This window comes from Megalopta genalis, chromosome 2 (assembly GCF_051020955.1).
Source record: "Megalopta genalis isolate 19385.01 chromosome 2, iyMegGena1_principal, whole genome shotgun sequence".
Taxonomy (NCBI): Eukaryota; Metazoa; Arthropoda; class Insecta; order Hymenoptera; family Halictidae; genus Megalopta; species Megalopta genalis.
The window spans coordinates 38,873,747-38,889,324 of NC_135014.1; the positions used below are offsets into that span (position 1 = coordinate 38,873,747).

The window sequence follows — 15,578 nt, forward strand, 5'->3', positions numbered from 1 at the left end:
CATTTCGATCTTGTTTAACCCTGAGATTTCTTCTACACGATTTTCAATCTTTTCCATTAAATAATCTTTTCAATTCTGCTATTTCTCTACATTTTATTTCTCTGTGAGTGCTTATACAAAACACAATAAAACAAAATTGGCACAATTAAAAAGTAAAACGAAAATTGATGACAATTACGGGTGACCGTTTGCGCAATTATTTTTTAGTTTCAGCAGTTTATAAAAGTGTTCTTACTCCTTTAAAAATGCAATAACTTTTTTAAAATTATACCAAATAACTTGAATTTGTTTTACATGATAAAGGGATTAATCTACTAGGCAATGGCTTAATTTTGCTATTACTTGGAACGACAAATAAAATCGTGCTGAAAGACATCGGTTAACACAGAGTCAAGCTAGAGGCGTTGAATGATTTAAAAAAGTGCAGATTTCTTACAGTTTTTGATTAAAAGTGTCAAAAATCGTGACAAAACTGCGATTTTTGCGATCTTTAATTTGTTACAACATGTTGTGATGTAATCGATGTCAATTAAATTTTCAGCATACATATAAATTACCGAGATGTACGAAAGACATTTTTTAAACGTTCGTTATTGGTTGAAATAAACAAGTTAAAAAACGAGGTATTTTTTTTTGTCATTCCAAGTAATAGTACAATTTAAAAAAAAGCATTTTAGTCATTGTCTATATAGACTAATCCCTCTATCTTTTAAAAAAATATTCAAGTTATTTGGACCAATCTTAAAAAAGTTATTGCGTTTTTAAGGTTTAATGTAATAGCTTGAACTGAAGCAGTCAAAACCCAATGATACGTATTGCTCAATGCCAAGTATAGTAACGTTACTAAAAAAGCATTAGCTTAGAGATAAAGTAAGATAAGACTTCGGATTTAGAACAGAAAAAAAAATCCCTTGCAACTTATCGAAATGGTTACATTTGCTAGCCGAACTGCTATGTACATAACAAGCAACGCAATGGACATAGACGGCTCCTAGCGATATAGAAGGTGTGTCCAAACACGCGTTTGTTTAACTAACAATCGTCGAATACTCGGATAAAACGTGTTTAAGTGCGAATTTGTTTGAATAATGTGCTTGGAAGCGACACATTATTTTCAAGTTCGTGAAAATTTCTTGGATACTGAGAATTTATGAGCATACATACAGTGAAACAAATATATATATGTGTAGAAACTTCATAAAGTGGTGCCAAACGTTAGTTCCTCAATATTGGACATCAACAATCCGAGCACAGATCTATGTTGACCTTTTCCAGACATCAATATTTGAAAACAATACAACGATAACACTGCAACAGCTTGGATTATTTTAAAGTCTCCTCTGAACTCTTTTTTAAACATTTTTAATATTAAAAAGGCTTCACCGTTTTATTTTTAGAGGTCAGACCTTTACGCCAGAAATAACGAGAAAGAGATTAACAATTATTTCTAAGGTAAAATTATTAATAAAATTGCAGCGAAATTATAAATCGAAATTTATAGTTCAGAAAAACGATGAACTGTTTATTAATGCGGTATGCATTTCGAGTTTCACTAATAGAAAATACCACGCGTTATGAAAAGTAATTAATTACCAGTTACGATTAATAATTAAGCAGCGGAAAGCCTTTACGACTGCCTGGTTCCATCACCTAATTTAATAGTATTCCTCTATCGTCTAGCTACACGCAACAAGGGTATTGCTTCAGAGGTTGCTCAAGTTTCCCAAAAGGTCATCAAGTTTCGCCGACAATACACAGTGCACACAAATGAATCAGTTATTGTCAGGTTACTTCAGAAGTTTCCTGCATAAGTGTAATTTGTAACAAAGAAAACAAGTATACAATGTTTCAAAAACACCTTCGCAAAAATGTCACTACTATTCTACAGGTCACTAATTATGAGCTCGAAATAATTAAATATAATAAAATAATTAATGCAATTAAAGATAATAAAATCAATCAATTGAGGCATATATTGAACAGGAAAGTGAAATTATTTTGTCTTTGGAAAATAATAAAAAAGAATGCAAGAGTATTTGAATTAGATTCTAAACGATTACAAAAATATGATGATTTGTTACGATTGTTGTAAGTGATCTTCTCGGAATAATGCATTTCCATCAGTGAACGACTATGTTATCTGAGTCACTGAAAAGATTAATAAATGTTAACCCTTTTTCATAATTTACACACTACATTGCGTCATCTGATTCTTATTCCACATTCATCAACGTAACTATGTAGTTCATCTACTCCATCTATAAACAATAATGTACACTGTAATATTCATTGCATCACTCGAATATTCAACTTCTAAACTCTTATGTCACACAATTCTAGCACCGAAGAAATATTATTTCACTGCATTCCTTTCTACAACAAAAACAAATCACACTTCTGTATGATCGAAAGATTTCATTACAGCATCTTAAAATTCGATTACGATCCGATAGAGTTGAACATTGCTCGCGAGACTATTCAAACTTGTTGATCAAAAGAAAGTATTATCGTTTACGTTGCCTGTCATAAAATATCCAAATGTTCCCCTTAATTGGATAAGAGTTTATTTAAACGACCGAAAATTATTTAAATCAGTTCACTTGTTTAATTAATTGTCCGATAAAAAATATATAGAGTACTCCGTAACAATATAATCGAAACGGGGGTAACAGATAAAGGAAACTCGAGTCGAAAGTACAAAATTAAAGTTTCTAAACACGTTTTCGAGAACTTTCAATCTCGATATTCACTAGATGCACTTTTTCGATAAAAAGTAATTTAAAAAAATTAAAGATCCTATTTCCGAAAAATGGAAACTGGTTTGCAAAAAATCTATTTCAGACCTTAAACTGATTAATGAGCTATTTTCGTGAGAATTCACTTCTTTATCGGGTAAACGAACCACCGTGTATACAGTTCTCCGTTTAGATCAAGTCGGATATCAAACACCCAACCAATCGAGCAAGTATGAAAATCTTGGAGGCTCAAGTACATTTGTGAGTCGACTTTAGGCTGATGCAGTGAATATTTTGATCGGTAACTTGCTTGTTGACTTACCGGGCTGGAGCAGTGGCGAAACAATTGATGAATCATTTGGCGTGTTCGATAGTGTGCACCGAGTATAATTGTGAAACTTTCACCAATGAACTCGCGAATGACTAGAAAATTAAGAAAACAGCGAGGCTAACGATAGCGACCGGTCGAAAGACGGCAAGGAACTGGCCAGTGGCCGCGACCCCACCATTGCGGTACATCGTCGCTGAGGACGCCAACGAATGTAAACATCGCCACAGCTGATCATTCTGACCTACAGGGTGGTCTGCTAGAAACAAGCTGTCTTACTACTACCTTGTGTGATCAATTCGCTAGAAATGACCAGCGTCATTTTCTTCTATTGACAACCTTTTTTCATTTTAGGGTAAAACGTCGGATACTTAACTGTTCGTACTCGAGGCTATTTTAACTTCAAAATTAAGATGTTTCTTGCAACGTATAGTATTTTTATTTTATACTATTTTTGTTCATTTACATTACCTTGAAGAATATAGCAAATTTTAATGGTGATTCACAGTCGCCATACGACTACAAAGGCTATACTAGGATCGTAAGAACTCTTACACTGCATTGTTATTTCAGTTTGTAGTAAAAGCTAAATTTATCAAGTTTTGTTATGTTATACGCTAGATACGAATAAAATATCAATGAAACTAGTGTCTAGAATTAGATCAACACCGTTTTTTGCATTTTTTATTTAGTATCTATCATGACCCCTGTGTATGTCAGTCATCATTACACCAGTTAAAGGTTAAGTGCAATACAAATACGATGACTCCAAAATGTATTCGTGCTCTAAATTGGCATTTTTGGACAAATTATTAATATCTAACCCTTTGTACTCGAATGTTGCCGATATGGTATATTCATGTCAAAGTGGTATTTCTTTTTAATTATTTTTCTTCATACTGCAAGATAATCGTATATATATATTTTTTTTATTATATGCTTTCAAATCTCAGATGAGATTTATTCGCTATCCTCAAGGTAATCATGTAAAATACATAAATAAAAACAAAAATTTTTTTTATTTATTAATTCGTATAAAATTTCACAGCGGTATAATGGTTTTTATTTCAATACGATGTTGTATAACAAAATGAGAATTTTTGCAAAATTTGCTCCGAATTACTGGTAGGTATATCGGAAAAATCTTCCGAGTGCAAAAAGTTAAATTGCTCCATAAAACAGAGATTGCTTTAAAATGTCTTAACAGTAGGTTTACGGAACCCATCAAAATGACCGGTCATTAATTTTTTAATTTATTCTACACTCGTTCAAAATTATAAACTAATATAAAACATCTGTTTTTAGTGCTCTGTAAATCTAGTGTTAATTGTTATACATATATTTGCTTGCTGCATATAATACGACTACGCGTTTCAATTACGGTGACTTTGAATGTATACAAACACGTGTGCGATTTGCGGATAACAGAAATATCAAATGTTTGTATACTGTGCTAAATTCTTTTCTTCCGTAATTTCCTCATTGATAACGCCAAAGTAATAGTTGCACCTTTTTTCTTACCCAACATCATTATAAGAGCACTAACTTGTACTATACTGTCAATAAAACTGAACGCATGAGGATAATGTGATTTGTCAATAAATATTGACGGTACATATTGCCAATATATATATTGAGAATAATATTGAGAACCTTGATAGATTGGCAATATTATTGGTCGTCTAAGCGTTCAGCGTATGCGTTGTTATCGTATGTAATTAAATTAAGTTTTTGTTTGTAAAATTTGAATTTTGCAACACGGAAAACCAAGGACCATAACTATTATAATCAATGTGAAAAAATCATTGTCATAGTTAACTTCGTCCGAAATTGTTTTGCCTATAAAGTTGCCTATAACTGTTATCTGTGAAAAAATTTATCTCGGTTGCTTATAATATTTATCGGAGATAAATACTCTATTTCAAACGCTTGTAACAGCTATAGGTGAGAGAAATAATTTTATTTCGATCACATATTATACAGAGTGTTTTATAAATGCTTGTCAATACTGCGTGACAAAAATGTCATGTGAACATAATACATACATGCGAAGATGCGTTGCACAAGGTACATTTAATATATACTCCATATAGACCATAAATAAGTGTTTTTTCGAAGAGACAATTTGTCTTTATAGAGCAGATATTATAATTGTAATCGTAATCTAACGATTTAACTCTCATTTAACGAATTAAATGAAGAAAAGGAACCAATCGTATTTCTACTTGTATTGATTTAATTCTCAGCTATCGTTACGAGATAAAATAAATGTGTTCAAAGGCGCAATCGCATATATTGGGACACCTGTTCATTTCAAAAAGAGATAATATTTAATTGATGTTACCCATGTTTTGTTAGTGTATGTTATAGTTATTAGTCCGGATCTTTATGCAAAATAAAAATTGTCTGCGTCGGTTGCAAGACACAATAGCCGAATATAAACTTTCCGACATACAATCACGAGCGCGTGCCCAAAAAAATTTCCACGAAATCGAAGTAATTTAATTAATGAAACTAAAACTAGACTTTAACTAGTACTATACTACTATACTACTAGACTAGTATAATACTTTAGCTCTTTTGCATTCTAAACATCCTAGTAAAATTCAGGTTGTTTGAATATATGTATATTGCAATTGAAATTAATTTTGAAAAGTGATAACAAATTAGTGTCACCAATGTATGACCGACGAGTTATTCTCTTTTCGTTATCAATTATTTGATAACTTTTTTGAAATTGGTTCAAAGGACTTGAACACTTTTAAGATATTAGACCGACTAGTTTTCTATGGAATGAGTATACACAAAATTTTTTAGATTGCAGGATGATAAAAAAATTTTTAAATCTTGTCTCGCCCCGTACAAGGAGTTTTATATGTGTGAGTGGCGTGGACGCACCCTGGGATGACTAAAGCGATATTATTCTTCGTTTCGATCACCAAGGCGATACTATTATAAAACGGTTTGGGCCCAGGACCATTTGTGGGACAATCCTTCGCGTTTGTGTTACGAGCGCGAGACTAAACCACAGTAATAAGTAGAGGGTGGGGTACGTAAGAGCAGCTCCTTGCATTTCTGAAACCCGCGAAGTATCACGAATGATCACTGCTGTGCGACCTCCCGTAACGCGACGACACGTCTTTGTCTTGCGATTAATCGCGAGTGCAAACGAAAGTTACGTGCCGATCCTAACTCCATCGAGGCCCAATTCCGTTGCCGTATCATCTAGGCCCTAGGCAAACGAGTTGTCGAGAAACGGTGAGTCGTTCAGTGATCCTTTGCTTTCTTCGCGAGATGGCTCGGATAATGATTGTGCGATAATGATTGCTCTCGTTTCATGTTATCATTCCGCTCTCGCTTCGAGAGCGCCGTTCGGTTTTCATAAGTTTCGTGTAGTTTTTTATTTCGGACGTTTTCCTCGGGGATGTAACTGAGAGAGGTAGGCGTGTAACTCGTTGTGCTATCGTGATTTTCCGTATCGTTACCGTGCTTCCGTGGAAACGTGTATTCGAACAACGCACGCGTTGATTTGCGTTCTGTTTCGGGAACTACCGTGGCAGTCATTTGTAATTGCGTCTACCATCTGCGCTTTGCAATTTCGCGTCTCTTCGAGACCGATTGCGAAACCGTCGCGAAAATTGTATAAAGAATCAAAAATGAGGATTAAAGAGAATTAAAGAGAAGGATTAAAGAGAATGGAGCCTGATAATTTATTTTGTTTTACGAGATCAATTTTGTTCTTTGGATCCTTATCGCGCGAAAGTCAGGATTTCGAAATCGATTGGAAAATCGTCCCGTTTCATGTGGCTCTCTTCTTCCAGTGCCTGGCGACTGAACATCGCGTTATATATATTAAAATTAAGCATCAGAAGTTCAATTTTACAAAAATATTGTTTAAATTTTTATCGAAATGAAATACCGTATTTTATTTAATTGAGCAAGATTTAATGAAAGAATATACAACTTCTGTGAATAAACTTTTTTCATATCCCTGCAGACTACGAAAACAATTAAAACGATTATACTTAGTGGCCAAGTCTATATATGTATAACATAATATCGACGAGAAAGCAAACACAACCTGCGGTGATAATACGCATATTATTAGCAACCCCGCAACCAGTTACTTTCTAGAAAAGGCGGCCTACATAGTCCAAAAAAGTATGTAGTTACTTATGTATGTACAATATTCTCTCGATATTGTATATAAGGTGCCCATTTCAATCACTGCATACGATTACCATGAGAACTATTCGTTTCTTTCGCTACAAATTTCTTGTGTAATTAAGAAAAATATGTGTAACAGGGATTGAGTAATACAAAATCTCAATAATACAAATCCTAAATCTAAAATCAATGTATAATTAGGTACATAAATTAAATCTTGCATTTCTCGCTCTTCCAAAATCGCATTTTAATGTCTTCGTTTTAGTGTAATCAGCAATTCGTTTTTACATATTTTAATTTTATTATACGTATATTATGAAGTCACGAATACAGTATATTAACATTTAAGAAATCGAAGTAAAGTTGTGTGTTTTCAGAGCAATAAATTTGTCACGTAAATTATTTAAAAATTCGTTTGCTAATAAAGTTATTGAAAGTAGCACGAGCTGGTATTCACAAGTCTGATTATTATAAAAAAAGGTCTCATTGGCCAAGAGTAGATTACTAACATTCTTCTAAGAGTATAAATGACACTATTCAGCAGTGTTGGAAACCTGTCGATTCTGTTTTACAACGTTATTCAAATAGTATGAGATTGGTAGTGGTTGGTTAGCCGTCGAACGTCACAGTAAAACGCGCGGTCTGTTTAGCAGAATCGGGGCGCGCCGCGTCTTTCTCCGTCCTATCCTAGTTTCAGTTTCAGAGTATCCGCGAATTAAAAAATTAGAATGGAGAGGGGAGAGTTCAAAGAAGACGGACATATTTTTTTCAAATTTTTAAAAATATTTAAATTAAAAATATTGAAATATTTATAATATTTTTACTTTTTGAAACATTTTTTTAAATACGCATATCCTTTAAGATTATCTGAAAAAAATCGCAACTTTGTATCTTTAATAGTTTCGAAGATATAAATTCAAACGTAAAGGCAGTTTTTGTAAAATTCAGTAAAAACTGTTATAACTGTTCAGTTATAACTCTTAAAAAGTTCGAAATTATAAAAATGATGATTTAAACCCCCCTAATTTCATATAGATTACACTTGATTTTTATATATTTCATTAACAGTTATACATATATCCTTTCATATAAAAATATTCCAAAAACCAACACTGAGAAATATTTTTTTTGAAACCTTCCTCAAAGTTTAAATTATTAAAAGTTTTCACTATTTGTATATAAATTAAAAAGTATTTAAAGCTAGATTACATACTTAAATTACATCGGCTGACTATGAGATTTTCCGATTTGTATTCCTACGAGTTTTCATATTCAAAAATTGTCAGTTCTGCGAGTCCAATACTTCGCTAATGCCGGCCTACGCCGCAGCATCCAAATGCGACCACTCGAGAACCTGAGTTGTTAGAATCCCACTTCTGACACCAATGTTGCGTGGGTGACCGCGAATTTTGTGACATAATTAAATAATTAGGCTATACTATAAACAAAGTTTATATTCTTCATTTCACAAAATGAGGGACTAGTGTTACGTACATTTTTGACAAACTTTCTTTTGTCTCTGTTACAATGTCGTTACCAGACCCATGTTCATAACAATATTACACTTGATGTAACGATATAAGTTAAAAAATTGTACTGTAAAAAATGTATTAAGATAAATTAATTTACGTTAAGTCTAGAATTAAGATATGATAAGTTATGTATCCTGTTGTGTTGGATTTTGGTGTATGTTACTATTAAAATATGACTGTACGATAGGGTGTACCTTAGTTGCCCTTGGTGCGACCACACGTGCCAGTGTTATGTTCCTACGCATGCGTCGCCTTGCGTAGTTATTTTTCCTGACTACACTAGTTAAAACACGAGTAGTAGCAGCTCCTGCTCCCAAGCCACAAGTTGCCTAGGCCTGAGCTATATCATTAACGATTTTTAAAATTCCTACAATTCTTGTTGCCACATTGTAATTCTCGCCTGCCTCTCACAATGCTCGGTCCTTAGTAAATGATAGTACGTAATGTTCGTGTAGTCGATGTATGTAAAATAGAGCATTTGATGAGGTACTCCGTACATTTAGGCGACCACGAGGAGCGAAATGTACGACGAGAGTCAAGAGGCGTAGCCCTCGCGATCTTAATGTTGCGTGCTGGATAATTCCGAGCCCTGTGGTAAAGAGTAAACTGTGTGCTCTTTCCCAACCTTTATCATAAGTATTTCTTAGAAGTGTGTTACTTAAATTTTTATGAATTTCGCCATGACATAGAGTAAGTACAATAATTATTAAGTGGAATGAAAATTTAATACGAAATAATAAGTTATATAATATCAAATTGTGCATTTTTAATCATATTTTTCCTTAAGTGACTTTATACCCATTGTCCATACTACTAATGAATCTGTCTTGATGGTTACATTAGAACAATTATCATATGTGTTCGAAGTGCTTACCATTTCACCAAATTGTATAGTTGCATTATCTGAAAAATGAACAATTTCCTGTTTTAAACATAATTTGAACATAAGTTTTAGTCAAATTTAATAAAATATGTACTAAAAATGTGTTTAAAATTACGAAACTTTTAAGACAGAACAAAAATTGTTACTTTTTAAATTAATCTACAGCCACATCAAGAATATGAATTCGAGTAGGTAAACCAAAACTAAGAATAATTTTATACATGGCCCTGAAAATAAATGAAAAGGCTTACCTAAATTCCATTTTAAACCAGTTGTGCTTATATGCTTAACAGGTGATCCAATTGGTAAAAGTCCACACCAGCTATTAGTTTGCACCAATATTTCAGGAATTGATATACTATGAAACCCAGGTTTCAGAATCCATGTCAATGAATCATTAGCAATGTGAATAATCTACAGTAGATAAAATTGAATAAATAAACTTATTATTCTAATTAATCAAAAGTATTATAATTAGTGTGCTATATATTGAATTTATTTATTTAATTTATAACTATATACATCATAATTTCAATGAATTTGAATTTACACCATAATTACAAACAATAAACTTGATAAGAGACATAACTATTATTATCAATATGAAGAGTTGTTGTATAGCAATTATTATTTTCATTCAAATGTCAAATTCTTTTTCCATTGTCCATAAATATTATTAAGTAATTGTATTAAATAATTCTTAAGAAAAACCGTATCATACTAAAATTATAGTAATTTAAGAAATGTATCTTCAAATTTGCAAAATTGTCTAAAAATATAAAAACATCATTACCTTTGTCCCAGCTATAAGTTTGTTACAAAGAAAAAGTGTATTAATATTTGCAAATGTATGGTCAAGTCTTCCTGATGAATCAACGAATACATATATCGCTTCCAACTGTAAGTAATAATTTTTGTTTTTATTAAACATTATTTATCATAAAAAAAATCGTATAAGATCCACTATTACATTTATATTTTTTTCACTGGCATACTGCTCCATCTGAAGTAAAGCTTTCGTATAATCTGTATAATTCTGATCAGGTGTTTTAATGATTCTTGTACCCACGGATTTTAACTTCTCAAGAATTTCAGGAGAACAACTATCCATGTCACCAGTAATTAAATTGGGCAAATACTGAGAATGTTTTCCATCTAGAAGATCTATATCTTGTGCTTCTAAGTATTGTAACCACCTATGAGTTCCTCCATCAACAGTGATCTTAATCTGAGCTGAATTATTTAAGACATCGCTTATGATATAATATAAACAATACAAATAGTAAACAGAAATATTAAAATAATTAAAAGAAATAAGTATATAATTCAACTATGATATAATTTCTATTATCATACATAGAATACCTGTCTTTATATTTGAATTTATACATATAATATACTAGTTGAAAATGTTACTCATAATTTAAAAAGCCACAAACATGAAATACTTTTCAAATGTTATGTAAAGATCAACACTTACCATTCTCCCAGATTCGGAGTAAAATATCACTGTTCCAACGAAGTGGGCGATTCAATATAACTATAGCATATTTATACTGCGAACAACTTTGAAATATCTGAAGAGGGTCCCAATTTGATATGCTCAAATTTGTATTACTTTGCATGATTAAACTTAATTTATATTTCCTAAAAACTGAAAAAATGTTCATGAAGTTGGGTTAGAAGATCATAAACTATTCAGTTTATATTCCAAAATATTTGATTACTATTTTTAAGTGCTTAAATGACTAAAATCTTAGGCAAAAAATATATAGTAAAATTAACTATACAACTTGTACTACATATTTTTTCGTGAAGGCTTATGTGATAATTACCGAACTCTGGTTGTGACGAAGTACAATTTCAAACTACATATCTACATACTTGCTGTAAAATTAAGCATTTCCTAATAAATCAAGGGTCAACAGTGTTTATCTTAAAATTATCACTTACATATAGTAAAAAAAATACGGAATATTTCATGTATACTAGCATGTTCATTTTTCGAGCGCCGCTCAAGGCCATAGCCTGAGCGAGCGTAGCCGCGTAGCCCTATAATCATACGATGCATTGTTTGTTAGTGTGAGAGCAAAGTGCAAAGTAGTGCAAATTAATATGGTGGATACCCTGCCCGTTTGGATTCGCTAGCTCACTGCTCACTGGATTTGCACTCTGATCTGCGCCACCCGGTTATCCATAACCCGGTTCCTATCGTACATACATATATCCTAAGTCCGAAAATCAATAATATAGTATACTAAATAGATATTTGATTTTTTCTAACAATTTCAAACTCGTGAATTACCGGCAATGTTAAACGTTACATTAAAATTTTAGACTGTGGTTTCAGATTTAGATTTTTTGAAATGTCTTCTAAAATCTGTATATGGAAGAAAGTACCTGGAATTGTTAGTCGTTTTAATGATATAATTTATTCATATCCAAAATCACTACCATGTCAAGACATTCTCATATATTTTGGAGGCGATGTGCAGGTGTGCGTGAAACGATTTAATGATATTTACTAAAATAAAGTTATTTTCTTATTAAGGTGTACAATGCAATAGTTAAATATAATATTATACATCCTTTAAAGGATATTCAAGAATGTATGGAACGGCATCCTGACAGTAAAAAATATGCAGAGTGGAGTCTAGAAAATACTGCTCGTATACTTTCAACAAATTTTCCAAATAAACATATAATTGTCATTCGTCCATCAAGGTAAAACTTACAATGAAACAATAATATGTAACATTATTTGTTATCATGTTGAAATTTGTTCTAGGATACACAATAAAGTATATGGCAGCTTTAGTTGTTTTGATAATTTTGTATCAACAAATGAATATGGTGATCCAACGTTTTCTCCATCTCATAATGCTTTAAAACATTTGCAGGAATTGATAAAATCCTCTTCACAGAATTTGAAATTATATAAGGATGAGGTATATTTAAGTTAAAATTCAACAATAATATAAGTCACAATATAAAATTCATTCTAGTCTATTTGTATTGCTAGAATCCTACTGATCTTATTAATAACAAAACAAGATTAACACTAATGGGCTTCAGCAAAGGCTGTGTTGTATTGAATCAATTTCTTCATGAATTTCATAACCATCTCAGTAATCCAGATTCTGACCTAGAAATTACAAACTTTGTAAAACTAATTGAGAGCATGTGGTGGTTGGATAGTGGACATGGACGTTCCAAAGATACATGGATTACGAATAAACCTATATTAGAATCGTTTGTAAAATTAAGTAATATATTCAGTAAAATTATGAGAAAACTTTCTGTACTTGTTTCAGTTATGCTTAACACTTGTAATGTTACAGAAATAGAAGTTCATGTACATGTCACACCATATCAAATATGTGACCTTCGGCGTCCATGGATTCGTGAAGAAGAAAATCAATTTTGTTGTTTGTTACGAAGTATGGAAGTTCCTGTGAAACGAATTTTACACTTTGCAGATAAACCAAGAAATTTGACATTACATTTTAATCTTCTTACTGCTATCAGAAATTATATTCAATAATATCTCATTACTTAAATTATTTAAATACATTTTCATATACAATAATATCCTGCTTAGTTAGCCAATGTTCTTGCTCTAGTTAGCCAATATTATATTATTGTTGTACAGGGAACCAAGCTGTGAGTATAAGGGATGTTATTGAAAAGACTGAGTTAGCTCTGTTATATCATGTAATTTACTATTTGTGTGACAAATTATTTAAATGCTTACAAAAAAATATTGATTCTACGATAGATTTAACAATGTATTTTTATTGTTATTAACAATGACACCAACAAAAGAAATGTTAATATATTAACTATAAAGACTATTCTTTGTCATTGTAAAGAAATGGCAAAATGCATGACTAATAGCAAAATGATAACTCCATTAACAAGCTAACAGTAGTAGGTAATCCTATTAATAGTTAGAATTGATTGCAGTCATGCGTCATTTATCCAGGTTATTTTTCCAAATCTGTGTTCATTTTAAATTCATTGGGTAATGATATAGTATTATATAAATATATTTTCTTAAGAAAATTTAGTACGTAATGTATAAAAGTCATTTGTAAATACTTATTAATGCATTTATGATATGTTAATTAAAATTTTCTTATATTTTTAAATAAGTAGAACTGAAAAAGCATTTGGACTAGTGTTACACAATGAAAAATTTTACGTACATTAATATGTAGCAGCATAGTTGATAGAAGATTGATATACATATCTATGTCAAATAAATATATTTGCATCCGTGGTGTATTAACATTTATTTTGACATTTCGACTTATGATAATCTATGTTCTCAGAGCCTGAAAAATAAATTATTCATAATTAGTAAGAATCATAACAAACAAAATTTTTTTTATCAGAATAGCACCAACTATCGTTGCCTGAATGTGATAATTTAACTTCTGCCCATTCATCAGATCCATCGCAACAGTCACAAACTCCATCGTTAACTTTATAAGATGATATCTTTACTGAAATTTGATTGATATCAGTTATCACTGCAAGCAAAGTTAATGTATAATAAAAAAATAAGGAATTAAATACATGTAACTTGTGAAGATGACTTCTGACAGTAAAAGACACCATTGTTACAAGCATTAGTACTAGGTTCATCACTACCATCTTCTGGACAATCACAATAATCGTCATTAATTTTCACAAAATCTATCTCTGTTTTTGAAATAAAACAGACAAATTTTTCTTCTGAATTTGGTAGATATTTTAATTGGTCTTTGTCACGTGTTCCACGTAATGTATCTACTTTATCCAGAATTTTATTATTAATATTATATTTAGATGTTCGCACCGATTCGCTAGTTAATTTTTCTACGACCGCTTGATTAAGTTGTTTAAAATAAAATAATTGATGAACAACAAAAATAATAGCAACTACAAATACACAGATTAAGGTGTATTTAAATTTTTTCCGAAGAAACCGGCGTTTCCAAGACACTTCTGTTTTCATATTTGCCAGTTTTGTAACTGCGTGTATATACTACTATTATCTAGCAGTTCGAAACTGCTTTGTTTGTCATGTAAAATTTTCTTTCAATACTCGTTGATAGTTTCTTTCTTCTATTCCAACCATTTATTATCGATTTCTCAAAATCATTTAACCACGTAAATTATATATTTCCTTATCTCACTAAAGATTTTTGTACTACGTTTTAATTTTAAGAATTATGCCTGGATTAAGCATGTATGAAAATACATTGTATGTACAATACAATGCCTCTGTATTGTATAGACTTGTAAACTGTTACACGGAATGAAGTTGTCTGCAATTCAGCGAAATCACAATTATCGAGATCGCAATTTAAGATTTAAATTTAACAACGAATATTATGAAAATAATTATGATTTGTAATTTTACGGAGCTTTTACATTTATTCATAAATTTAGAGTAAACAAGTGAAATGAAACCTTTCAAAAAGTACACATTCATCTTAGGACTGTGGTGAAAGAAATAAAATTGTGTTTTCTTTATTTTTAGTATATTGATTAAAATATTAATGATCTTGTGGGTCACTTTATAAGCATTGCAACGAAATCTTATTAATGCAGAGAACTGTATCATTTCACACAGAAAGATCGGGCCCAAAAGTATTAAATAATCATGTAATAAATAAGACTTTAATATAATTCCTAGTTAATGTTATTATTAATGGAAGCATTAATTGAAATGTATTAAAAAAATATGTGCATATGAAAGTACTATATACGTATAGTACGTACGTATAGTACGTATATATATAAGTATATATATATTATTCTTAACATTTCATATTTAGAAGATGTTTTAAAAGAAAGAATACTGTAACAGATCACTTTATTAAAATATTTTATGATTAAAACGTGAAAATCATCAAGCGTTCAACATTAAAAATAAATGAATG

The 15,578-nt window shown here is 31.2% G+C and overlaps 3 protein-coding genes across 6 annotated transcripts in view; 1 reads left to right on the plus strand and 2 right to left on the minus strand.

Annotated features, from left to right (window-relative positions):
• Vha100-2 (V-type ATPase subunit a family protein Vha100-2) overlaps positions 1 to 3,213 on the minus strand; it is a 57,690-nt gene extending 54,477 nt beyond the window's left edge. For both annotated transcript variants that reach the window (XM_076519329.1, XM_076519326.1), the window contains exon 1: positions 3,058 to 3,213. The gene's annotated coding sequence lies outside the window, so the exon portion shown is untranslated. The remainder of the gene's footprint in view (positions 1 to 3,057) is intronic.
• Positions 3,214 to 9,465: 6,252 nt separating this feature from the next.
• On the minus strand, positions 9,466 to 14,961 carry LOC117225571 (thiamine pyrophosphokinase 1). 2 transcript variants are annotated; one of them, XM_076519334.1, is made up of 7 exons: positions 14,227 to 14,961; positions 14,055 to 14,153; positions 11,126 to 11,299; positions 10,616 to 10,878; positions 10,439 to 10,543; positions 9,897 to 10,059; positions 9,466 to 9,665 (listed from the first exon to the last, which is right to left on the minus strand). In XM_076519334.1, exons 1-7 carry the CDS (start codon positions 14,645 to 14,647, stop codon positions 9,529 to 9,531), a joined length of 1,362 nt encoding a protein of 453 aa, XP_076375449.1. In that variant the 5' UTR covers positions 14,648 to 14,961; the 3' UTR covers positions 9,466 to 9,528. The 2 variants fall into 2 exon arrangements, with proteins under 2 accessions (XP_076375449.1, XP_076375448.1); XM_076519333.1 differs by lacking the exons at positions 14,055 to 14,153; positions 14,227 to 14,961 and adding an exon at positions 11,599 to 11,716.
• On the plus strand, positions 12,007 to 13,942 carry LOC117225569 (mitochondrial protein C2orf69 homolog). 2 transcript variants are annotated; one of them, XM_033479249.2, is made up of 5 exons: positions 12,007 to 12,140; positions 12,242 to 12,369; positions 12,434 to 12,593; positions 12,668 to 12,911; positions 12,987 to 13,942. In XM_033479249.2, the coding sequence occupies exons 1-5, from the start codon at positions 12,012 to 12,014 to the stop codon at positions 13,187 to 13,189; spliced, it is 864 nt and encodes a 287-aa protein (XP_033335140.2). In that variant the 5' UTR covers positions 12,007 to 12,011; the 3' UTR covers positions 13,190 to 13,942. The 2 variants fall into 2 exon arrangements, with proteins under 2 accessions (XP_033335140.2, XP_033335139.2); XM_033479248.2 differs by having other exon boundaries at positions 12,668 to 13,942.
• Positions 14,962 to 15,578: the final 617 nt, after the last annotated feature.